Genomic DNA, 25,557 nt, shown 5'->3' with positions numbered 1-25,557 from the left:
AGCATTAAAAAACAGAAATCAAGAAAGCATTAAGGAAATAAAGCTAAATAAATCCACAGTGAGATTATAGTAAATGGCTAAAATAGTGGTAGGTTGGGGGGGGGGAGGTGCAGTACAGAAGATAGGGAGAACAAACAAACAAAAAACAACTTTCCGGGGCCTGGAGAGATGGCTCAGAGGTTAAAAGCACTGACTGTTCTTCCAAAGGCTCTGAGTTCAATTCCCAGCAACCACATCCTGGCTCAATAACCATCTAAACTGATAGGGGGCAGTTTACCACTAAGAGTAAGCAGGGCAAAAGCACAGCAACAGTCCCCATGTAAATTTTTTCAGCTATTTGTAAGCAAAAATTACCTTGTAGAGGATTTGCATAGGTTTAGTGAGTTCCACATTTCTAAGGAAAGGCGCTAAATACTTGAATAAATCAATCAACAGCTGTGCATACATAGGCCACCCCTAAAAGAAAGAAATGTACATGAGTTGTAGTAACATTTAGAAGTTGATCAGCTAACAAAAAGTTGCCCAAGTCACTACACTGTGGCTTATCTAAACTAATGTAAGTAAAAACAAAGCCATGAGGACCTCTCCTAGACTGGATCCTAGCAAATTTAAGCTGTAGTTCAGTGTGGTGGCACATGCCTGTAATCCTAGCACAAAAGAGGCTGGAGAGAAACTAAATTCCAAGCTAGCCAGGAATGAAAACATCCAACAAAACAAAAAGATTTTAAGTATTAAGGTAGTGGATGATGTTATCTGGAACAATAAGACTCAGATTTCGGGACATATTTCTCTTTGTACCTATAAGAAAACTAAGAGAAAGGAGACCACCTGGAGGAAAATTTGGACATAGTATCAAAACCAACTGCAGACTGCTTTCCATAATTCCTCCTTCTAAGTTCTGGATCTCTATTTCTTCTCTTACTTCCAACTCCTAGTAAACAACCTTGCTGATTTTAGAGCATCAATTCTGTACTTTGAGTCAAGAGTAGACTACTTACTACAGTATCCCCAACCATACCAATTATATTTCATTCTATGTGTGTGGATCACATATACAAGTTTGTTACGTTGTTACTGTACTTTCTTGCCCAGTTTACATCACCACATAGTAGTAACACTGTCTTCTGGTCAAGAGGGCCAAACAAGGGTACTCTATGTAGTACTCCTTTGCCATTTAATTGCAAAATGAGAAACTTCTCATATTAAACATTAACAACTCAAAGCGTTAAGAGACTAACACAGATGGTCCATAACAAAGCTGGAAAGGCAATAGCTGGTCACCCAAGAAAGCCTTTAGATGTAGTCAAGTACCTGATAAGCTTCTTTACATGATTAAATAATTATCAAATAACATGCTGGGGGAAAAATAATAAAGGCTGACTGAGAGAAATCGACATAAACAGTGCTAGTAAGCCCCAGGTAGTTACAGGCTTCGTCTGTAGGAGATAAACTGCAGCCACACCTTCTGCTGCGGCGTATGTGCCAGCATTCTTGCAATAAAGATCCGATGAGAGATCAACTCAAGCCAAGCATATACAAAGCCAGGAGCCTTGGTAGGCCTCAAGATGTGGAATGTATTGCTGAAAGAGAAGTTTCACAAGGACAAATTTAAATATAGTAAACAACACATGAATGTAGACAATATATAAGAAACACACGGTAAAACACACTCTTACCTCACTAACCCAACAGTCCTTAAATGTCAGCAAGGTACACTACACTGCCTGTGATCCAGGCATAGCCTGTGCTACACAATGAGAGCTACCACGAGGTAGAGGGGACAACCATTAATTTGGGTGTGGGGATGCATGTCTGCAATTCCACCTCGTGGAAGTTAGAATAAGGAGAATTGGAGGAAGTCAAAGCCTGCCTCAACAATACAGGAACTTCTGAGGTCAACCTGAGCTATGAGATTCTGTATCAAATAACAACAAATGGAAATCTCTATTAAACCCAACTCACCAAAAAGCTGTAAGAGTCTGGAAATTAATGGTTTCCAACACATGCTCAGGTGCATTGAGCTCCAACAGCAGCATGATAAAAATCCTGTGGTAGGGAAGCTGCTGAAATTCACTCTGTCGAACATCATGATCTTGTAGGAGAACTCCCACTACTATACCAAGAACCTAGAGAGAACATACAGATTACCTCATCAATCACACAGACAAAGACTCGTCATTTCAAGTCCTGATTCTTTTATTCTGTGTTCTTGGCTTGAACCGAGGCCCCGCAAATGCGAGGCAAGTGGTCTACCATTTCAGTGCTGTCTTCAGGCTTGTTCTGTTTGTTTGAGACAAGGTCTCACTAAGTTGCCCATAAGCTAGCTTTGAACTTGCAAGTATCACTGTGATGTTCTGCCTCATTCAGTCTTCCAAATACTTATAGGCCTGGACTAATAAGCTTACCCTGCGCTTTTTAAGCACTAATAACAATAAAGGAAAGCATAAATGCCATGTGGACACAAACTTGTATGCTGGAAGGCAAAGGGACATTTTTTTTGACTCTGTGTTTTTTTTTTTTTTGAATTTCATTATCACTGAACCAAACATCTATATTCTCAACAAATGCCACTGGCTTTTCTAAAGCTGAAGAAATCTGGATGTCTCTTCACATTTCATCATACTGAAATAAAAAAATGTTAAATTTTCTAATGTGACCTCAAGTCAATAAGGGCCAAATGGTTTCCACTTCTCTTGGCATGAAGTATGTCTGCATTCTACTGTTTGCTCACTGATCAGTTGCGGGACATTAAGGACCCACAAGCAAAGCTACAGTCAAGGTTTACACATTCTTACACTAGTCTGATATTCAAATTTTCAAGAATGTCACTGTATAAATCAGGTCAAAAATTAAAATGTCACTCCTGGTACTGATCTACCCATTTAGACATCTAGCTGGAATGACAGGAACACACTACCTACCTACTGTCTCCCATTGGGATCACTATCAAAACACCAACACACCAAAACACATTATGATTCTCCCTCTTCTTCTTTTTAATTATTTTTTTTGAAGATGTATTTATTTTATGTAGATAAGTGCTCTATCTGCATGTACACCTGCATGCCAGAAGACAGCTTCAGATCCCTGTATAGATGGCTGCAAGCCACCACGTGGCTGCTGAGAATTGAACTCAGAACCTCTGGAAGAGCAACCAATGCTCTTGAGCCATTTCTTCAGCCCCTTCTTTTTAAAAACTCTGTCAAACTATATTCTTTTAAGTTAAAAAAAAAAAAAAAAACAACAGGATATTTTAATACTGGATGGAGAAAAAAAGCTACTACAAAGGATTTGAGGGGCTGAGTGTGGTGGTGCATGCCATTTAATCACAGCACTTGAAAAGGCAGAGGCAGGTGGGTTGACTTGGGAGGGTAGCTAGTGAGTTCTAACCCAACCAGGCATATACAGTGAGACCCTGTCTCAAACAACAAAAAGGAAGGTCTGGCGCAGATGGAGCAAGGAACACAAAAGTCTACAAGCCAAGAAAGGATTCCAGACCTTGTTGAGCAGGTTGATCTTTGTGACAGTGTTGGTGGCCTCCCCGGAGTGCTTCACTAACAATGCAATGAGGCGGACAAAGGCATCCAGGTTGTGGTAGCACTTGGCTCGGATCATGGTGGGGTTGGCAGCAGGATTGTGCTGCTGCTCCGCTTGAGCACGGTAACTGATTTCAACACACATTTCAGTGCAAAGACGAAAAAATCTTGTTATGAGGTCATCAGTCTTAAGTATTCCTTGTTGGTGCATCTGCAGTGCAACAATCAATCAACACAGTGAGACCATACTCAAAACCAACTTTATATATGTTAGCTTTCAAACAGCCATACTCTAGCTTATTCCCATTTTTAATTCTTACTCGGTGAAAGGTTGCAATAAGAAAATTATTAAGGAGCCATGGCAGAGTTCCTCCCAGTTTTAGTTCACAGAGAAGATTAAAATCGACAGACATTATTAACCCTAAACAAGAGGGTATCTACAAATAATTTGAAAAATTATATAAGTAAAGCTAAGTTTCTGAAACTCTCAAGGTGTTAAGACAGTGTTCTCCCAGGAGACTTAATTGACTGTACACCTGAACTTCCCATAAGTAACAGTTCTCATAGATTCCCTCTTCTTATTTAGCCAGTGGCAGTTTTTGAGACTCCAGCTGTCTGCAGAAAAAAATCATTAATTTATTTAATAAATAACTACCCAAGAGTATGCCATTTAAAATCTTTTATACAGTTACAATTATAAAAAGCAAGTTTCAGGTCAGACAAGGTTACATAGCAATATTATCTTTTAAAAAAAAAAAGGGCAGTGCTTACTAAACAATCTGAGACCCAAAGGGGAGAAAAAAACCTATAAGGTCATCTTGGAAATTTTAATACAATTTATCTTGATAAATAAGAAAACAAAGGGTTGGATTATAAAAACAGTGTACCCAAGCCAAGAGAGAAGGATAACAAAAGAATCTTATTCCACACTGAAATCTGAAAGCTTGGAAGTAGAGGAACATGTGCTATGACAAACACAAGAAATAAAAAAGAAACTCCCGAAAGGGACCAGAAAAGTATGCTGCATCCTCTCCCCAGGAGAAACAGGTAAAAGCAAACAAGGAGGAGCCAGACAGTTGCCACATCCATACCCATGACAAAGCAACGCCCACAAACCCATGCATTTGCATTTCTTCCAATGGAATGAGAAGTCAAACTATAAACATAGATGACAGCTTTTCAACCGAGTTGTGTTTTATGGTTTCCTGGATTCTTTTAGCAGAGAAATTTCCATGACATTGTTTACTAGCATCACTTCCGTTGAAAAGTAAATCCAATTCTTAACAAGTTCATCCACACTCAATTATCAGGCATTTAAAAGTGGACCTAATAAATCTTTCTTTAGCAAAACCACCATCTTTTGGTTTCAATGTGAAAAAATAGAACAATCAAGCTTTACAGCTTACTGAACAAATATTGCAAATATTTTAAATATTTAAAAAAATTTCTAAGGCCAGTTCAAGAAAGTACTATTCTCGATAAGTTCTATTACAGTTAGGATAGTTTTTTCCTCTTTCTTCCTTAAATCAATGAAAACAGGCAGTGATGATAAAATACAAATGAAAAGACCTATGACTATTTTTTCCAGTTTATTCTGTCACTTTTAAAAAATTTTTAATTACATGTATGCGAGTGTTCATGCGAACTTGTTAGTGTGCAGATATGTGCACACAGAGAGGCAGGCAATGGTCTTGTCTGCCAAGACCAGAGGTGCAGAAATGTCCCTTAAACTGTAGTTAGTGCCCAATGGGAACCAAACTCCAGCCCTCTCTAAGAATAGTACAAAGTATGTGTTCTCATCTGATGAATTATTTCCCCAGACCACTAAAACTATTTATGCTTGGTATGCTGGTTTGATTAAGCCCACATAGACTCATATATTTGAATGTTTAATCCCCAAGGAGTGGCACTGTTTGAAAAGAATTAGGTGGTGTGGCCTTTGAGTACATGTGACTTTGTTAGAAAAATGTGTCGCTAAAGGTACAGTAGGTTTTGAGGTTTCTAAAGCCTATGCCAGGCCCAGTCTGTCTCTGTCTCTCTCTCTCTCTGCTTGTGGATCAGGATGTAGGTTTCAGCTACTGCACCAGCACCATACATGCTACCACGTTCCAACCTCTGGAAACTATCAGCAAAGCCCTAAGTAAATGTTTTTTTTTTTTGAGTTGCCTTAGTCATGGTGTCTCTTCACAGTGACAGAACAGTGACTAAGATATTTGGTAACCCTGAATTTTAGAAAGCACCTCCATTTCCAAAACTTTCAAACTTCAATTTGTATGTGTGCGCGATACAATTAACACATTCTACCACAAAATAGGGATTTGTTGTATCTTGGTTTTAAAATGTGAGCTATCATTGGTGACTATTTTAATAAAATCATTCTTTGTAGCTTCATTATTCATTTTTTGACCCAGTACACCTTGTAGTTATGACAACTGGAATGGGATAAAAGTGATTAATGGAATAGGAATGCTGAATCTACAGTAGCTATGATCAATAGTGAGGAAAACACATAAACCATATTAACTCAACAAAGCATGGTGGTGATATTTTGGTTTGCATGAGTATGGAGGTAATTCTGACCACAGGTATACAATAGTAAACTTTAAATTGGAGTTATCACACCCTACTTATGTTGAATAAAAAGCACCTTTCTTTCCAAAAGCTCTACCTGTCCAACAAACGCAGAGAAAGCTTTGGTACTGTCACGGCCAGCTGCTGCTGAATGGTATAGATTCACCCATTCCCTCAGAAGATACTCTGCCTTCTCCCTCAGGCCCGGAGGGTCATCATATTCTGAGGCTTGAGAGATCCCAGAATGCATCATAAAGTTCGGGCCTCCATGAGCACGATCAATCATTGCTTCATAGTTGGATCTCACTACTTCCATCAGCTGGGGCAATCTGGATGATAAATCCAAAGTGAAAATCAGTTAACCCATAGTCATTTACTCAACTGGAACATTTAAATTCAAGTACACAAGGCTGGCTGATGACCACCAAGATCTGCTTGTCTCTGCCTCCCCAGTGCTGAGACTACTAGCGTGCACAACTACACCCAGTTGTGTGTTATGTGCATTTCTGTACACGTGAACGTATTGCACATGCTTGTGGAAGCCAAAGGACAACCTTGGATATTATTTCTGCAGGATTTGTCCACTTCTGTTTTTTGAGTAAGTCTTTCACTGGGACCAAGGATTTGCTGATTAGGCTAAACCACCTGTGCGTAGACCAACACTGGCATTACAAGTCTGTGTCAACACACTTGGTGTTGGGAGGTGACAGTCCATCCTAGGGATCACACTTAGATGTCCCTGCAAGCACTTCACTGAGATGTATCTCCAGCCTAAACAGTGTCAGTGCTCTAACCAGACTTCTGGTGCCAACTCAGCAGTCACCGCACCCACAGCTCTGTATCAAGAAGGCAGTTGATTAAACGCTCACACTTCCAGGACAATATTGGGCCTACTGAAAATTGTATCTTAGGTAAAACAGTCAAGAAATTATGTCTGCTGAAGGCACAGGGAAAGCAAAGCATTTTATTCTTACCCTTCTGGAGCATTGCCTCTGGAATGAGCATTAATCCTCATGAGGGTTTCAATGGTATGGAATAGATCTGCCTCAGTAATATGGGCAACACTCCTTTCATCCACAAGCAGGATTTTTACCAATTGCATAGCAAATGCCACGGCCATGTAGTTTAAGCCATTCTCCATTGACTGGCAATACAGCAAATGTGAGAGTAACAATTAAAACAGAAGCACTTCCTGAATCCTTTAATTCACTCAAGTTAAATTTCTTCCATACCAGGGCTGGAAAGCTAGTTCAGAGCATCAGCATAGTTGCTCTTCCAGACGACTCAACTCTGGTTCAAATCCCAGCACCCACATGGCAGCTCACAACTCTCTGTAACTACAGTTCCAAGGGACGCAACATCCTCACACAGACATGCTTGTAAGCAAAACACCATGAGGGAGGGAGGGAGGGGGAGAGGGAGGGAGGGAAGGTGGAAATTTTCTTCCATACCTGAGCTAGATGAAGATCATACTGCTGCATATTAACCAAATGATTTCGAATTAACAACTCCACAGCCTCCACATTATATTTATACTCATCTCGACACTCAATTAAGCACCTACAAAAAGACAGTATTTTAAACGTAATGTTCTACATAGAAATGTCTTAACAGACAACTGCAAGGGCTAGAGAGATGGCTCAGAGGTTAAGAGCACTGGCTGTTCTTCCAAAGGTTCTGAGTTCAATTCCCAGCAAACATATGGTGGCTCACAACCATCTACAATGAGACTGATGCCCTCTTCTGGCCTGCAGGCAAAATACTGTATAAATACATTTTTTGTTTTTTTTTTAGGACAACTGCAAACAAAACAAAACAGTATCAAGTTTTAAAATGTAGGCAGGCTAGTGATACTGCATGCATGAGGTTCTCAGCATCCTATAAAAAAAAAAAAATGTAAATACCATACTAAAACAGACCCAGCTAGCAGAAATGCCTAATGTTAAGACAGCTTAGGCTTTGCTTTCAAAATCTGCAAAGTAGGAGATTTCACTGAAAACACAAATATTTACCATGAATACTATTACCTGTGAAATCATGAAAACAGCTTATTTTTCAGATTTTTAAATTTTATTTTATGTACATGAACATAATGCTTGCTTTCAGGATGAATTACATGGTAGTATGTGTACTATGCGTGTGCCTGGTCGTGCAGGGGACATAAATAAGACCTAAAATTTATTCCCCAAAGCATGTACTGGATCAATTCTTAGCCCCTAGACTCGGGAATTTCAAAGCTCTATCTTATAGGCAAAAGAAAAACATCCAGAAATAAACAAGCTATGAATTACAAAATCTAGTCCATGGTGCTGAAGAGATGGCTCAGCAGCGTAGAACATTTTTTTGCTCTTGCAAAAAACCCAGGTTTACTTTCCAGAAAGCACATGGTGGCTCACAATCACCCTTAACTATAATTTCAGGGGCTCTCATGTCCTCTTCTGTCCCTGTAGACCAGGCACACACAGTACACATACAAACATGTAAGGCATACTGAAAGCAAGCATGATGCACAGAAAAGAACGATAAAACTAACCCAGTAATGACTGGTTTTCAAAGGTTACCCACCTTGTGATCTGTTTATTGCACCATGGAGACCCATATGCCCTGCCATCCTGCAGAGCTTTCAGGACCAACAGATGGCATTCCCTGTATCGCAGCAGTAAGTCAGCATCAGCACCACTTGTAGCATCTAATAAGCCCTCTACAGCCTAAGAACAGAATAAAGTATTCACAACCACGAAAGTACAGTACTCAGCCCAACTATCAGAGCTGGAAATCAAATGACTACATCATTTCTGAGGCTTCAAACTTCTATCTGGCTTAGATTTGTTCTTTAATATTTATTAAGTCTTCTTATAGTTTTTCCATTCATTGTATTTCCAAGAAAATATTAGCATATGGAAAAGATGTCCCACCCACCTTTACTATTTGTATCTGCTATAACTACATTTTAGTAAAGAAAAACAAAACTTGGTTTGTATTAATTTTCAAAACTCAATAAGTATATAGATCCACACACAGGTCAAAGTCTATAAACCCAGTTCCTTCTATAAGCAGTAGCTTAAAAACTAACCTTCTGCAGTAATCCAAGAGCAGCTATCGCATCCCGAGAATTCCGAGACAAGACTACAACCTCCAAAAGACTTCTCAGAGCCTGTGCTTGAGGATTCATGGCCAAAGTTGGTGGAATGGCATGTAGATGCTGCTCCAGTTCTGTAATACACTTATCATAAATCTGAGCTACGTCATCTGTTGCCCACGCTTGCTGTTTTAGAAAAAGAAATAACCAGACATAAGCATTTTTTTTAAAGTTGTTCACTGGCATAATACAGCAATGAAATAGAACTCAGTCCATGGCATGTTTCTATGGCCTTTGTTGTTGTTGTTCAAATATGCAAGCCCTCTTCTATGCCCCTTTCCAGAGCTATTCAGTCTTGGTATTATTAAGTGGGTGTAATGCAAGCCAGGAGAAAGATGTTTAAGAGGCACAGCTAGCACAAACACAATTAAGTGACCAGAAAGTATAGTATCAACAATGCAACTTAACAAAGTGTTTAAAGTTATAAACAATACAGTACTTATAACAAATGTTAAAGCATCACTGGACATCATTTCTGTGCTTTTTCTTTTTTGTAGCCCCGGCTATCCCGGAACTAGCTTTACAGACTAGACTAGATGCTAACTCAGAGATCCATCTGCTGCTGCCTCCTAAGTACCAAGATTAAAGGTGTGCGCTGCCACACCTGACTATGTGTTTTTATTATCAAAAACATACTAGTGGCCTGAAAAGATAGCTCAGTGGGTCAAGAGCTTAGCTTGCAAACACGAAGACCTGAGTTCAAATCTCTAGAGCCCAGTAAAGATGGGTGAAGCAGTATGTGTCTGCAATCCTCATTGTTCTAACAGCAAGATGGATGAAGAAGTATTCAGGGACGCTCACAGAACAGCTAGCCTGAGGTACAGTAGCAGTGAAAAACACAGAGACGGGGTCTCAAACAAGGTGAAAGATGAGGGCCAACACAGTCCTCTGTTTACCACACAGGTACATACACATTTCATGAATGCACAGAATCATATGTATACACTGGGCTGAGAAGAAGTACTGTAAAAGTCTGCATGTAGGGCTGGAGAGATGGCTCAGAGTTTAAGAACACTGACTGTTCTTCCAAAGGACCAGGGACCACAGTTCAACTCCCAGCAAACACATGGTGGCTCATAATCATCTGTAATGTGATCTGCTGCCTGCTTCTGGCCTGCAGGTACATATGCAGGCAGTATAATGTATAAATAATAAATTAATAAATCTAATTTTTTTTTTAAAGAAAAAAAGAAGTCTGGATGTAACCCAGCAGCAGAGTGAATAAATGAGGAAATGAAGAGGGCTATCTGAAAGGACAGCTACATGACATTTTAAAATAGGTCTTTTACTACGTTGCTCCAACACCTTGAAATTTAAAGAATTAGCTAAAGACGCTAATCTTACTATGTGTACTCTATGGCTATAAAAAGCATACCGCTAAAAACTGTAAGTCACTTGTGCACTGCAGTGCATACCTGAGTGCCAGGCAGGTGTGAAGAAATGATGAACGCTAGCTCAAGGCTAGCCTGGAAAATGCAATTGAGCCTCGTGGCCCCTCAAAAAAATTGGGGTAAGGAGGTACTTAGTCAAAAGAATGCAAAGACCCTTAAGCCCACTACTTTGGCTGGGCATAGTGTCACATGCCTTTAATTCCTTGGAGGCAGGGGCAGGCAAATATCCGAGTTCCATGACAGCCAGAGCTACAGACACAGTACTACACTATCTGGAGGGGACACGAGCAGCAATGGACAGAAGATGCAAGAGCAACCAGGCACAGTGACACATGTCTGTAATCCCAGCACTGAGGGAGGCAAAGGCAGGCAAATCTCTGAGTTCGAGACCAGCCAGGTCTACACAGAGAAACCCTGTCTCAAAAAAAACAAAACAAAACAAACAACAACAACAAAAAACAACCCCCCCCAAAACAAAAAACAAACAAACAAAAAAAACAACCCCACCACACAAGACCTAGGGATGTACTTCAGTGGGTAGTGTGCTTAAGTTAGCATGCACAAGGCCCTGGGTTCAATACTCAGGACATTATAAACCCAGTGTGGTGTTGTGTGTAGACCTGTACTTCTAGCACTAGGGAGGTGGGGGGCAGAAGATCAGAAGGGCAAGATCACCCCTTTTACATACAGAGTTCAAATTGATCCTGGGCTATATGAAACCCAGTCTCAAATACTAAATAAAAAAGTAAATAAATAAAACAAAACACATATATACACAAAACAAAACTTACATGTGTGTAAGTTGGGAGGGTTGGGGAGAGGAAATGCTGAGACTGAATGCTAAGCGTTGGTAGATAATGCTACTCCACTTATCAAAAATCCCAATGGGTAGCTCCCCACAGAATGTATGTCAGGGAAGCTATCACAATTACTCATGGCTGCCCACTAGAAATAGATATAAAACCATAATACTAAAAACAGTACATTTTGGTTGTACTGGACAGAAAAAAAAATTATCAAGGTAGTTTTCTCAGTACAGGAATTGTTATATAGGCTGCTAGGGGAGAAAAGTCACTTTGGTCCTACTCAGCTATGAGCCATGCAAGCTATCACCCCAATCTGCCAGGCAAGATATGCCTATTGGTGTAATACAGGCATGATATGAGGCTAACCTGTCACTTTCTTGCTGAGTATGAACCCCACTCCAAGGAGGGAATTCATGTCTGGTACTGTAAATCGCCCCAAAGCCCCAAGGCTAGAAAGGTCACAGACCCTGGTGGGAGAGGAGGGAACTACCACTATTGTTTTGCTAAACGGACATATTGAAAAACTGCCTTCTAAATGTTCTAGTAGATTAATCTACTAATCTGTAAGATTAATGTGCCTCTTAACGTCTGTCACAAAAGCTTCCTTTTCAATATAACAATCAAGATTGGTCAAGGAGCTGAGAATGAGTGACTGTAGAACTCAAACCCTGAAAGGACTGTATCTCTCTCTCCAAGGCTCAGGGAATATTTAAACAGTGGTACAAAGAATTTAACAAATGTACCAAAAAAAGTTCTGAATAGGATATGGAACTCACAGCAGCTGTCAGCACAAGATGGAGCTCAACAACACTGCACCATCAATGAGGGCCCTCGACGTACTCAATGGGCACAGGGAGAAGGAATCAGTGTTCTTTAGGGTATAGCTGATATTGTCTTTGATCCAGTTGAAAAGCAAAACAAAATAAAATACTTACACCCATTCACATGCGAGCTGCCCTAATTCAATTCAGTGGGCTATTTACTTATTTTTGAGAATATAAATGCATATGTGCAAGTCAAAGAACATTTTGTGGGAATCCATTTTTTCTTCCCATGGAATATCCAAGTTTTCAGGTTTGTTGCCATAACTTACGGAGCAATTTCACTATCCCATCAGTAGGTTATTTAAAATACATAAATACTCAATAAAGGCATTTTTATATCATTTTCTTTCTTAAGAAAAAACAAAAACAAAAACTAATAGAAGCAACAACTTCAACTGGTTTATAGAAAGTTTCCCTATATTTTCAACATCTATTAAATGTCTTACATAATCTTAGAAACCTCCAAGTAAAATTAAGTGTAAATTAAAAAAGAAACAAATAAATAAAAGGGAAGTCAAGAGTTAAGTTACTCTGAGCTAAACAGTACAGTTAAACAAATGCCAGGACTTAATACAACGTCTACATACCATGCTGATCATCTGTAACTCAATGACTTCCATTCCCCTATGCCCAGTAACTAGCTCCCAAACCCAAAACAATGTGTTATTGAATTATAGTTCATAACACTCAAGTGAGGAACTTACTTACCTTCATAGGCTGAGCTAAAAACCCTGTAGGCTGACTTAGGTCATTTGTAGGTAAGAATCCAGGCACATTCCGTGCAAACTCTTCATACACAGCTAGCTGCTTTGGGTCCACACCACCAACCTTAAAGAAAGAAAACCTTTTTTGGTAGAATTCACTTCATAATCGAAAGAACTTTTGCTTTTCCCCCTTCAGTTTTTATTTTGGGACAAAGGGGTTGAGGCAGAATCTCTCAAGGTAGTACTAGATAGAACTCACTATGTAGACCAGGCTGGCCTCAAACTCAGGGATCCTCCTACCTCTGCTGAGATTAACGACAAATGCCACCATGGCCAGCTGAAGGTTATTTTTTGAAAGTAGAAAGTTCACATAGGGATCTGATGGAATCATTAATACAACATATGCCATCATGCATGCCAAGAGACCTTAGGAAAGGTTTTCTTATTCTCCTGTTAGAGTCACTGTCACTTTAAGTCATTAATAACTTTTTTTACTAGAGTCCATGTGCTGGCACATCTGCAATTCCAGCACTTGGGAAGCAGAGACCAGATGATTACAAGAAGGAGGCAGTCTAGATTATATATGGAAGCCCTATCTCAACAATAATCACTATGACATGCCTCAGATGAGACCATGCCATGCAATCCTCCCTTAATGCTGGTAAATAGTACCAGACCCTCACCATCTTGTTGTGATTAAGAAACTACCAATAAAAAATATAAATACCAGAAAATGTGAAAAGCCAACTCCAAGTTGGGAAACAAGAACTAAGAAGTACATGAACTCCTTTTATACCAAAATTGAGCAACTCTGGGGACAAGAAGAATTTTCACAGTTGCTGCAGGAAATCTTATAGTGAAATGCTACTAGAGATACTTTCTTCAGAAGTAGTACTTGGACACACTTCCTAGTCCTGATGAGACATTCATACAGCAGTAAGACAAAAAAGCAAAGGGGAATCAAGGAGAAAAAGAGCAGCAATTCTCACTTTCAGCCTGATTTGCTCTGGCATCCGTTCTGCTTGATATGTTAATACAACAGGATCACAGTATCTGCGTCCTTCTTGCCGAGCATGTTTTCTCAGCTCAAATTCCTACAAATAAAAAAAGTCACTGAGGTTCTTGTTATGAGATACTTCCTCAAATTAAAAGAAACCACAACTTTAAAGGTAAATGATAAACACTTACAGTTGCCAATCTCTTATCCATCTCAGGGCCTGCTTTCTCCACTGCAGTTTTCTGAATAAAACAACAAGCTAATTCACAATTGTCCTGAGCTAACTGAGCAGCAGCCTGATCCATCATCTCCCTTTGTTGTGGGGATGCAGTCTATTGAGAACACAGGAATAAATAAATAAATAAATAAATAAATAAATAAATAAGCAATTTAAAAGTGCATAGTAGGAAATGCAGTACAGTTAACAGGACACTGTAAGTTCTGGTACTACTTATATACTGGCTGCAAATATTCATTAATTCACTCACCTATAAGATAAAAATGCTTTTAAATATTTCATCAGGTTGTGGCAAGCAATCTGGTAACTGTAAAGAAGCAAAAACTCCTAAACCTGATGCCTGAGACTCAAAAAGTGACTTGAAGAGACAAGGCACTGTGACTATATATATAAAGTAACTTTATTATGCTCTATTCCAACCACTGGAATCTAAATTCATCAATACATGAGACCCTGATTCCAACAAAAAATCTTCCCTTTCTATTTAAGAAAATATTTGGAGCTGGGCACAGTGGTGCACACCTTTAATCCCAGCACTCAGGGAAGCATAGGCAGGCAGATCTCTGAGTTTAAGGCAAGCCTGATCTACAAAGTCCAGGACAGCCAAAGCTACACGGAGAAACTGTCTTGAAAAACAAAACAAAAAATGAAATAAACACAACAACAAAATACTTGGGTACTGAGTATCTGCTAAACACTAAACACAAAAGAACCAAATGTGATAACCTGTCTTAACACAACTTAGAATCTAAAGACAACAGGAGCTCGAAGTGTTGTTCTTCAGTGCTAAACTGCTAACAGAAAAAGGAAAAAAAAAAAAAAAAAAAAAAAAAAGCTATGGATGCCAAGAATGAGGAAGACATTAAAAAAAGAAAGTGGTCAGGTGTTGTTTTAAAGCAGTACTATTCAGTGCCACAGGCAAAAACTCTAGCAGATCAGTACACAAAATAATCAAAACTTACACGAAGGGCTGAGGCAAAACTGTTTTTTAGGTTAGTAGATATGCTCATCAGTAAAGGCTCCCTGCAAGTAATCATAGCCATTCCAGCTGTCAAGTTCCGCATCATGTGATGAGCTGCTATTCGCATTCTAGATTCCTCAGAATCCAGGGCAAAATCTTTTCTGACTATCTGTTCACACGTAGTCATGGCGATCTTAATTGACCGATCTACTACAGGATGGACTAGTTCCTGGACAGCCCGTTCAATTGCTTGCCGCACACATTGCTTCAACTGTGGATGAGCTTGAAACAAAGGGATCTGGAAGGAGAAAAAGAGAGGCACAAATCATGTCATCAGCTTATTCGAGTAAGACAGCCAACAGTGGTTCTAGTATTCCTTCAATGCTATAGAAACTACGAGCTCATATAAAAGTAGCAAAACCTCAGGAAAACACAAACTAAAAGGAAAAAAAAGTCAATATAATCTGTGATCCTTCTCTTAATCTTTTTTTAAAATCCCCCTTCAATTTCAAAAGGGAAACGGATCATTAAAACATATTACTTGCTTATAGACACACGACTTTCTAAGTTAAAATTATGGCTAAATTAACTGTTAGAAAGGCAGTTTCGTAGGAGCAAGAGAAGATAAAATGGCTCATTGGTAAAGAATAGTTTGCTGCTCTTACAGTCTCTGGAAACTGGTTCCCAGCACTCACATGGCAGCGTCACAATAGTCCATAACTCCATTTCTGGAGGATCTAGTACCCTCTTCTGTCCTCCCCAGGCACACATATGGCACATATACACACATACATACATGCAGGTGAAACACAAATATAAAATAAATGCTAAAAACTTTGGCTTAGAAATTCTATATACAAACTGAAGTCTGCTAAAAGAAATGGTTTAATACCAGTTCAAAGTAGCATGATAATGCAAACAGAAGAAAAAGTCTATAGTACACATGAAGAACAATCTTCTGAGTTGGGCCTGGTGGTGCACACCTGTAATCCTAACACTCCTAGCACTAGAAGAGGCAAAGGCAAGTAGATCTCTTTGAGCAGCCGGGTCTACAAAGTGAGTCTAGGACAGCCAAGGCTACACTGATAAAACCTTGTCTCGAAAAACCAACCAACCAACCAACAGATGAATAAATGAATGTTTTGACCTATGTATGGATTTTATTTTACTTTTGACATAAACAATTTGCTGTGGCATACAGTAAAAGGAACAAACAAGAATCCTAATCACGTAAGAATATTGTCCTACTTGTACTATATATGCATTATAGAACTCCTACTTCTTTTAAAAAGCCCCAGGAAGTTGGTCAACAGGAAAATAACAGTTCACTTTGTCACAAATTAGAACTGAAAGAACTGGAGCTAGAGAGATGGCCTAGTTAAATACTTTAAGCACTTGTTAAGCACTTTAAGCACTTGCTGCTCTTGTAGAGGTTCAGGATTGAATTCCCGGAACCAATACGGTAGCTCACTCACAATCATCTATAACTCCTGTTACAGGAGATTTGATGTCCTCTTCTGACCACATTGGGTACCTGACATGCATGTAATGCACATACATGTAGGTAATACACACACATAATAAAGTAATCTTTTAAAACCACCAAAAATGGGTCCGTTTTTACTTACTGTAGGGTTTAGAGTAATGTGCGGTGCCAGGCCTGCAAGAGAATAGACATTGATGTCGTGGTAGCTGTACTGTGGCTGTGGTGGAACTGTGGCTGTACACGTAGTACTGGTAGCTGGTGTTGTAGAAGTTGCTAGACATAAAGTAAGAGATAAGAGCATAATTGTTGACTGCATATAGAAACTGGTTTTTAAGTGGATCTTATTTACTTAAACTAACTAGGTTTCAGTTCTTAACAAGCGGCAGCTGAGGACATATCTTTCCCATTCTGAAAAGAAATTCTGCTATCATGTGAATATGAGCCAAGTATTATGTCTGCCTGTGGCATGTTCCATAGCTCAGAAACATTTTCAGGGCAAACCCACATCAGCCAGTAGTCCAAGCTTTAAATATCTGGCTCTGGGTACCTATCTGTCAGATGCCAAAATAAGGGCAGAAGAAAATAGGTGTAGGGTGCTCGTTGGCATAGTCTACCAATTCCTCACTGATACCCCTAACTACATCCAACTCCCAAAGTCTGAGTGAGAGTGTGTGTGTTTATTTGACTGGTCTTGGGCAGGGGCTCACACTGGTTTGAACTCATTGTGCAGGTAAGTTGGCCTCAAACTCAAATCCTCCTGGCTTCTCAAACAATAGGATTAGAGGTGTGTACCTAAACCCAGTCCTGACTGTCTTGATATAGGTAGGCATTCCTAGTAGGTGTGCCTGATTTGGCAAACCCTGGATCTTAAAAAACACTACAGACTATTGTGTCATTCAAGAACTTCTGATACTTCAAACAATATAAGATAAACTAGCCAGGTTATGAAACAAGGACAACTGACTGACGCATATTTGCTCACTATTATCTTAGGAGATAGTGAGACAATCTAATAAGGGACCTCTCTTAGATGTTACTCTCACTTGATAATTGGAAGGCTCACCAAAAAGTAACCAAAATTTTACACAACATGGGACAGTTAATAGTTCATTTATGTGGAGTTGTGTCACTTGAGAAAATTCTGCACTTACTTGTTGTCGTGATGGCAGGAAGCTCTTCTGGCTGCTTGACATCTTTCTTTGGGGCAGAGAGTTGTTCATCTAAGTTCTTAAGGCGATCTTTATCTTTCAGCAGGCTTCCAGGTTTGAGCTCATTGATGTCTAATGCCAGGTTCTTACAGAGCACCTCAATTTCAAACTTCAGGTTTAACTGCATAATGCCAGTATTTGATTAGAATAACAGAAACTTTGAGCTTTGTTCATAATGTATCCTACACTCAATCCAATAGTGCAATGTTTTATGAGGGGCAGGCAAATCAACTGGCCTGCCCTCACGGGCCTTTAGGGTCCTGACAACATCCTATGTCATCAGCTGGGCCAGATTGCTCCAGACAGATCCTGCCTGCCACTCCCAACCACTCTCTCTCTCTCTCTCTCTGTTTCTTTCTCCTTCCCTCCTCTCTCTGACTTTTCACTTTCTCGTATGACATATAGCTCTCCTCTTTCTCTTCTCCTGTAACTCCTCCCCCCTTTCCTGTACCCAAATAAATCTTTTCCTATCCTGGTCTGTTGGGTGCATGGAATTTTAAAATATATCCTAACACAATGACCACTGTACACTGCCCCCTACAATGGTCTAGCTTTACTGCAAAGTTCAATCATCTCAAGTCACAGAATTCTCCCAAGAAAGAAGCAACTATTTTACCTTTAAGTCATGCTCCTGGTGCAATTCAGCCAAAACATTCATAATTGCCATTGTCCAAGGGTTTGGTGGTCTAAAAACCTAAAGAAAAGCTGTGATAGTAAACTAGCTCTGAATCAAACCTTTATTTTGCATTATTTCAACATTTATACACTTAAATCTACATGACCATGATAAAACCCCTACCCTTTATAGATAACACATTCCAGAAAACCACCAAAGCTGCTACATTCGGTCTCATAATTTCACCTAACTTTACAAATACCGAAGATAAACTGAGGAGATCTTACGTAAGAACAAAACTATATTCACCCTGAATAACATTTACTCACCAGACTACGAATGCTGGACTCTAGAACTTTGGCAACAAAAGGTACAACATACAGCAACTCTTGTTGTCCTTTAACATAAGCCTCTAGCAGCAAAGATTTCACATCTAAATCCTAGAATTTTAAAACAAAGTAAAAATGTTGAGAAGCTAAGAATGAGTTCCAGAAGCCCTCAGGGGAAAAAATAAAAATAAAAACCAAACATAAAAGTTATCTTACTCACTAAGCTCATCTCTCAAAACACAAACAATACATTATTATCTGACCTTTGCCTGATAAATACAGTGGCTACACGCACACTCCACTGGCTCTTCTGTATCCTAAAATAACCCAAGAGTCCACTGGCACAGAATTAAGCATTCAAACATTGTCAGTCTTCCCAAAGCGCAGTGACAATTAAAACATTCCTTCCAGTCAACTTTCACAACTATCATTTTTAAAACTCACCGTGTGTAAGATGGGTTTATTTTTAGCTAATGTGATCATTCCTAGCCAATGTCCCAAGTTCTTCAACAAAGAACGATCTGAGAAATTGGCTGCAGCTTTATCAGAGGTCAGCAGCACCTGCGATTGTATAGAATTTATAAATGTTAAAGAATAAACTATGATAGAAATTCTCAATTTCATATTTGATAATTTCACTATTCTTTCTAAAAGTAAACTATCAATTTTGAGAATATACCCAAAGTATATCTATTGTATATATCATATTGGTATTATCTTACTATATTCATTAGCAAGCTATTGACATTACCTTTGGAAAATGTTCTAAGGCACTCAATTTGTGGAATACTTATCTACCATGTGCAAGAAGACCCTGTGTTGGAATTCCCCCATGACAGAATAAGTAAACAAATGAATGGTTATTATTAAAAATTGCCTCAGAGTACATGGGAACTTCCAAAGACAATAATAATAATTCTTGCTCTAAGATAACAAAGTTGAACACAGTCATGTTCCTTAACTCCATAAAGCAACAGCAAAATGGTACAAGTCAGCTGTGCAACAAGGAGCCAGGAATTCTTTTTGCACTACAGCGTAACCAAGAATGGGGAAAATTCCCATCCATAGGTTTAAAAATAGTGCTAGTTCGTAAGCTGGCCCCAAGTTACTCTGCAATGGATAATCCCAGCTCCATCTGGTTTATACTGTTTCCTGGAAAGGTTTCTCAAGTACATGGTAGTTTAGATATAAAATAGTTAAACTTTATGGAACAAGTAAAATAAATAATAAGAGATCAACTACAAAGAACAAAAGCTGTTTCAAATAGGTCTGGAATCTAGATATCTAACACTCAACCAACCAAACGGTTTTCTGTAAGACTATTTCTGAAATACAAAGTCAGAGAACTGAGAACATGCTGCAACTAATCTCCAAAGTGGTGAAGAAGTGAAATACAGACAGACAGACAGAGACAGACAGACAGACAGACAGACACACACACACACACACACACACAGTCATTAAGATGGCATGCCACCAAAAAATGCTTAATACTGTCACATGTAACAGAAAGTAAAGCTCTGAAGGCATACATAAAGATTTAAAAATTTTTAAAAGAGGATTATACCTAAGTAACACACAGGGTTATGCATTTTAAAAAAGATTAGAGCTTGGGCCACCTAGATGATTCAGTAAGTAAAGGTGCCAGCCACCAAGCTGACATTCTGATATTCTGGGCTTGAGAACTACCTCCTAAAAGCTGTCCTCTGAGCACATAAATGTGGGTATGAAGAGTGTACACTCACACAGTCTATTTTAAAGTTAGGTTTATGGAATCCAGTAAACATTAGAAACAAAATCTATAACACTGTCCATGGATATCTAGCATAGCACAAAGAAAAAGCAAAATACCCCAAGTTCTACTTAAGATCAACTTAAAGCAATTATTAAAGGAGATATAAGGACTCTTACTTTAATGTTTCTGTAGGTCTCATTCAGAACCATCTTGTTAAATTCGGGATTCTTCAATGTGTCAAGAAAGTTTGAATATAGGCTGTGAAAGTTTGGCTCAATACTGACTCTTTTCATAACTAGATACTGGGAAACCCAAGGCATAAATTCTTCCTTCACAGTTTCTTTAAGCTCTTCAACCTAGCCAATCAAAATGACACAAGCAGCAGAGAATTATTACAGAGAAACAAATAAAAAGTAAGGTTTGGGTTCTATGAATCACTATGAAGCACCACACTGCATCTGCCTTCTTATAAAACTCTGGCATGATAGTATTAGGATTGGACTTTCCCCAGAACACTTTAACAGCAAATAAACCTCAGATTTAAAAGATGGTATTTACTTAATTTCTTTTAAAAAATTATTTATTATTTATGCAGCACTCTGCCTGTATGTATGCATGCATACCAGAAGAGGGCACCGGATCTCATTTCAGATATTTGTGAATTGAACTCAGGACCTTTGGAAGAGCAGAAAGTGCTCTTAACCTCTGAGCCATCTCTCCAGGCCCCACTCATTTATTTCTTAAAGGCAGAATCTGCCTATGTAATAGCTCAGGATGATCTTACTCAAACTCGATCTTTCTCCCTCAGCCTCCCAAGTGCTGGTATAAAAAGTCTACACCAAAATGGCCAGCATTTTAAAGTTACATACATAAATACACACACAACACTTTTTATTTTATTTTATTTTATTTATTTTTTGAGGCAAAGTCTATGTAGCCCTAGGTGGCTTGCAATTCACAATGTAGACCAGGCTGGCCTCAAACTCACAGAAATCCTCCTGTCTCTATCTTACCATGTGTCATCATGCTCAACCTAAAACCATTTCAAAGTACTAGCTTAATAGTTTACTCTCAGAAGGCAAGGATCAATCCTTATGCTTTTTAAAGCTCTACCTCACAGTACTTACTGGGTCTAATAAATACAAAATAGTTTCTGAAAAAAGATTAAAACAAAACCAAAAAACTTCCATCAAAGCTGCGCATGGTGGTGTATACCTTCAATCTCAGGACATGGAAGGCAGACAGAATTTAGAGGCCATCTGGTTAACATAATGAGCTCCAGGCTGGCCAAGGCAAGAAAAGGAGAGGAGAGTGGAGAGGCGGAGAAGGAAAGGGAAAACACAGGAAGGAAAGGGGGAAGGGGGAGGAAGAAGGGGAAAGGGGAGGAAGACACGGAGAAGGAGAAAAAGATACTTTCCTTATCAGGAGAGCATGACATTATTTCATACAGGTTATTACTCATTGCAAAACAAGAAATACTGTTTAATTCCTATAAAAATAATACCTTTCTTTTAAAGGCATGCACCATAATGCCCAGTTAAAATCACGCGTTTGAAACTGAGTTTGTTTTTATTTTTAGACAGGCTCTCTCATCACACATGGTAGAAAAAGCTAATCTCTTATGTTCATTTCAGCTTCCTCAGTAGATTGGACTGAAGACTCATACCATGTCACCTGACCTACTGGATTAAAAAGGGTTAAAAAACAAAACACAATGGTTCCAACCATCCAGGAAACAGAGAGGGCATTTCATAAACTATATCATCCTTACCTTCTGTGTCATATTTGACTGTGAGAGATTGTTGAAAATAAAAGCAATTTTCTCTTGTATGTTTTCTGGGGGCTCCACAATCCTCTCAGTTTGATCTGTGGCCACAAGCAATGTATCGATATTTGTTGTATTTATAGAAGGCTAGAAGTAATAAAATGCATTAAGTTAAAATAACTAAGATGTTTTCATAGGAAAATCCCATAAAATAGAAGTGCTGGCAAGATAACTCAGAGGATAAAAGCGCTTGAGCCCAGGCCTGAGACCCATATGCCAGAGGGAGAGAACTGACTTTTAAGTTCTCTGACCTCCATATAGACATCACAGCACACATATAAATAATAAAATATAAAGGCAGTAAAACATTTTAAAGTGATTAGAGAGATTTCATTAGCATGAAAAATACATATGGCATAACTACATTGGTAAGACAGTTAAAGCCATTACTGAATTATTACATAGTGGTCTCTGGGAAATACAGGGAGAAAATGCTGATTTTTATGTTTACAATAAAATATCATACTGATCCTCTACAACATATTATACCATCAGATCCTGGAAAGCAAAAAGACCTACTTACTGGAACATCTTTCTTAAAGCTGACTCCTGTTGGCTTAGTGACTGTAACTGTTTTAGCAACAGTTGTGGTTGTTGAGGTGGTTACCATTGTGTTAACCTGACCCGCAAGAGGAGCTTTTGTTGGAACCTGGGCCTGAGCCTGGGCCTGAGCCAGTGCAATACTTCCAGGGGTCGTGATAGAGCCCTGCATTTTCACAGGAGGATCTCGAGACTGTTGTCCATACTCGATGTACTATATATGGGTACAAAGGAAAACATAGAGGCTTCTTAACAGAAATCAAGCATTTGTCTGACATGTCAAAAAGATAAAAATAATTTTTATGGTCTGTTTCCTAATCCTTGCACCACACTGGCACCAATACCTAAGTGGATATTATAATCTCCTATAAAGATAAATTTGAATGTTGAAGTGCTTTAAACTAGCCTTGTAAAACAACTTTAAAAAGTAGGCTCAGATATCTGTAAATAAAATTCCTTAAACGATTTAAAACAAAACAAAACAAAACAAAACAAACAAACAAACAAAAAAACCCTGCAAGCTGGGTGTATTAGTACATGGTATTAGCCCCATCACTAAGGGGAGAAGAACAGGCAGGTCATTGTGAGTTTGAGGCCAGCAAGGACTACAAAGAGTCCAGGACAGCCAAGGCTACACAGAGAAACCCTGCCTTAAAAACCAAAACCAAAAAATAATCCAAATTTTATGTCAAGCTACTTTTTATTGAACATAAACATACAGTGTTTACTGTATCTCAGTAAGACTTTTACTATGAAACAGAAGTACTGTAACTGCAAGCAAATCCAATCATAAACAACATAATGGACATTTTTATTTCAAATATCAGTATTAGAGGATTGGCATGTGGTTCTCCTAATGTTTCCTCAAATCATCCTTATCTGCAAAACTAAAACCACTATACACACACAGAGACACATGTGCGTGTGCACGTATGCGCGCGCACACATACACATCATCTTAATAACTAAAATGTTTTTTTTTCTTTCTCTTTGTTTCTCTTCCTTTTGGAAACAAGCTCTCACTATGTAGTCCTAGCTGACTTGAACTCAAGATTTTGCCAGCCTCTGCACTCACAGAGCTGGAATTAAAGGTATAAGGCAGCCATTTGCAGCTTAAATATTTTTAAGGTCATTTTAGATAGAGTGACTTAGTGTTTCCTTAAAGCAAGGTGCAGCTGTGCAAAGCTATTACCCCAGCAGGCAGAGGAGACAGTTACGACATCTCTGAGCTCAAGATAGTGATGTTTTTTTTTTTTTAAAGGTGCTTGTCTTACAGGGCCTGTAAGTGGTTGGTCCCTCCCGAGAATCACCAACAGGAAGGCAGATCTTTAAAAAAATGTAGTTTGCAATTTTTAATTAAAATTTAATGATCATCTTTTTGTGCACTCTCAAATTCGTGGCCTCTAACTTTAATCACCCCCACACAAACACACATAGATACACACACAACCTGCTCAGTGCCGTTTTCATGTTATAGAGTTGATAACTTGACCCTGAATATCTGATTAGAGAGCTCACCCCTGGGGAAAGACTAACTCTCCATGTCAGCAGTAACTAATTGGGATGGGGCTGGGTAAGAATTCCCTTACCCACATTAGTCTACTGGTCCTGTCATCGTTGGGAGGTCAAGATTTTAAATCTGATTGTTACTTATAACAGGATTTAATTCACTGTACGTGAATTTTAACACTTAGAATTATAATAAAGATTAAAAAACTTTCTTTTCAAACTGACCAAATGCAAGCTAGAGGCATAAATAGTACCTATCATTTTAAAAATCAACCACTAAAAAGGGTTCTCAACCTTTAAGAGTAAAAAAAAAAAAAAAAACCACTAATCTGCATTATTTCCAAGGTCAATTTTTGTAGAAACGGACTCCCAGAAGGTTTCTTCACAAAATCTAAGTGAGTAATTTAAAAGATTTATTATATTTGTTTTTTGTGTAGTTTTGTTTTGGGGGTTGTTTTTTTTTGACTATAGTCAGACTATATAGCCCTGGCTAGCCTGGAACTCAGTACATACACCTGGAACTCACTATATACACCAGGCTAGCCTTGATCTGAGATCCATCTGCCTCTGCCCACTAAGCTGCTGGATTTAAAATGCATGCTACTATATCCTACTGTAGAGCAGCTTTGAACTCTTATTACTTTTTAGGATCAGGAAAGTTTTGCATAATATATACAAAGAAAAGCATCACCAGACTACAAGAACTAGTAAAAGCCTTTCATTTTAACCATGAAAACCACAACACCATGTATCACATTTTTATCTAGTCTATTATTAAGCTAAAACAAAGAGCAAGAAACAATACAGAGACTGAGATCACTGCAGAATCTTAATCTTGACACTGTGGCATATGCCTTTAATCCCCGCACATTAGAGGCAAAGGCAGGTGATCTTTTCGAATTCTGAGAAAGCCAAGGATGCCAAGTGAATTCTTGGCAGCCAGAGGTGTATGGTAAGACCATGTTTCAAACAAAAGAAAAAACAAAGGGGAAGTTATGGAGTCATGAGGTGAGAAGGAACCCAAGAAACAGCAGCAGAATTCCAAGAACACAGATGGAGAGAAGTAAGTCCACACAGTTGTCCTCTGACCTCCATTTAGCCATGAAAAGTGTGTCTTTATACACATACAGACAATAGTAAAA

At 38.8% G+C, this 25,557-nt stretch overlaps 1 protein-coding gene and 1 non-coding gene across 6 annotated transcripts in view; both read right to left on the bottom strand.

Annotated features, from left to right (window-relative positions):
- Cnot1 (CCR4-NOT transcription complex subunit 1) overlaps window positions 1–25,557 on the bottom strand; it is an 83,098-nt gene that overhangs the window by 7,856 nt on the left and 49,685 nt on the right. For 3 of the 5 annotated variants that reach the window (XR_009594578.1, XM_021641564.2, XM_021641565.2), the window contains exons 23-43: window positions 22,890–23,120; window positions 22,313–22,453; window positions 20,718–20,897; window positions 19,251–19,367; window positions 18,807–18,917; window positions 18,478–18,555; window positions 17,805–17,982; window positions 16,796–16,926; window positions 15,169–15,465; window positions 14,160–14,300; window positions 13,961–14,065; window positions 12,976–13,095; window positions 9,181–9,372; window positions 8,673–8,815; window positions 7,559–7,667; window positions 7,082–7,251; window positions 6,184–6,436; window positions 3,499–3,747; window positions 1,963–2,126; window positions 1,463–1,580; window positions 355–456 (exon numbers count right to left, since the gene is read on the bottom strand). Coding sequence is in view for 4 of the 5 variants with exons in the window: in XM_021641564.2 (XP_021497239.1) it covers window positions 355–456; window positions 1,463–1,580; window positions 1,963–2,126; window positions 3,499–3,747; window positions 6,184–6,436; window positions 7,082–7,251; window positions 7,559–7,667; window positions 8,673–8,815; window positions 9,181–9,372; window positions 12,976–13,095; window positions 13,961–14,065; window positions 14,160–14,300; window positions 15,169–15,465; window positions 16,796–16,926; window positions 17,805–17,982; window positions 18,478–18,555; window positions 18,807–18,917; window positions 19,251–19,367; window positions 20,718–20,897; window positions 22,313–22,453; window positions 22,890–23,120 (3,330 nt within the window). In the remaining variant the exon portion in view is untranslated. The remainder of the gene's footprint in view (window positions 1–354; window positions 457–1,462; window positions 1,581–1,962; window positions 2,127–3,498; window positions 3,748–6,183; window positions 6,437–7,081; window positions 7,252–7,558; window positions 7,668–8,672; window positions 8,816–9,180; window positions 9,373–12,975; window positions 13,096–13,960; window positions 14,066–14,159; window positions 14,301–15,168; window positions 15,466–16,795; window positions 16,927–17,804; window positions 17,983–18,477; window positions 18,556–18,806; window positions 18,918–19,250; window positions 19,368–20,717; window positions 20,898–22,312; window positions 22,454–22,889; window positions 23,121–25,557) is intronic. The other 2 variants (XM_021641566.2, XM_021641567.2) reach the window with 1 other exon arrangement.
- On the bottom strand, window positions 19,755–19,890 carry LOC132646163 (small nucleolar RNA SNORA46). Its single transcript, XR_009584288.1, has one exon. It is a non-coding gene; the product is annotated as a small nucleolar RNA SNORA46 (small nucleolar RNA).

Source organism: Meriones unguiculatus, chromosome 10, assembly GCF_030254825.1.
Source record: "Meriones unguiculatus strain TT.TT164.6M chromosome 10, Bangor_MerUng_6.1, whole genome shotgun sequence".
NCBI lineage: Eukaryota > Metazoa > Chordata > Mammalia > Rodentia > Muridae > Meriones > Meriones unguiculatus.
This window is presented reverse-complemented; position numbering and strand designations above follow the sequence as displayed.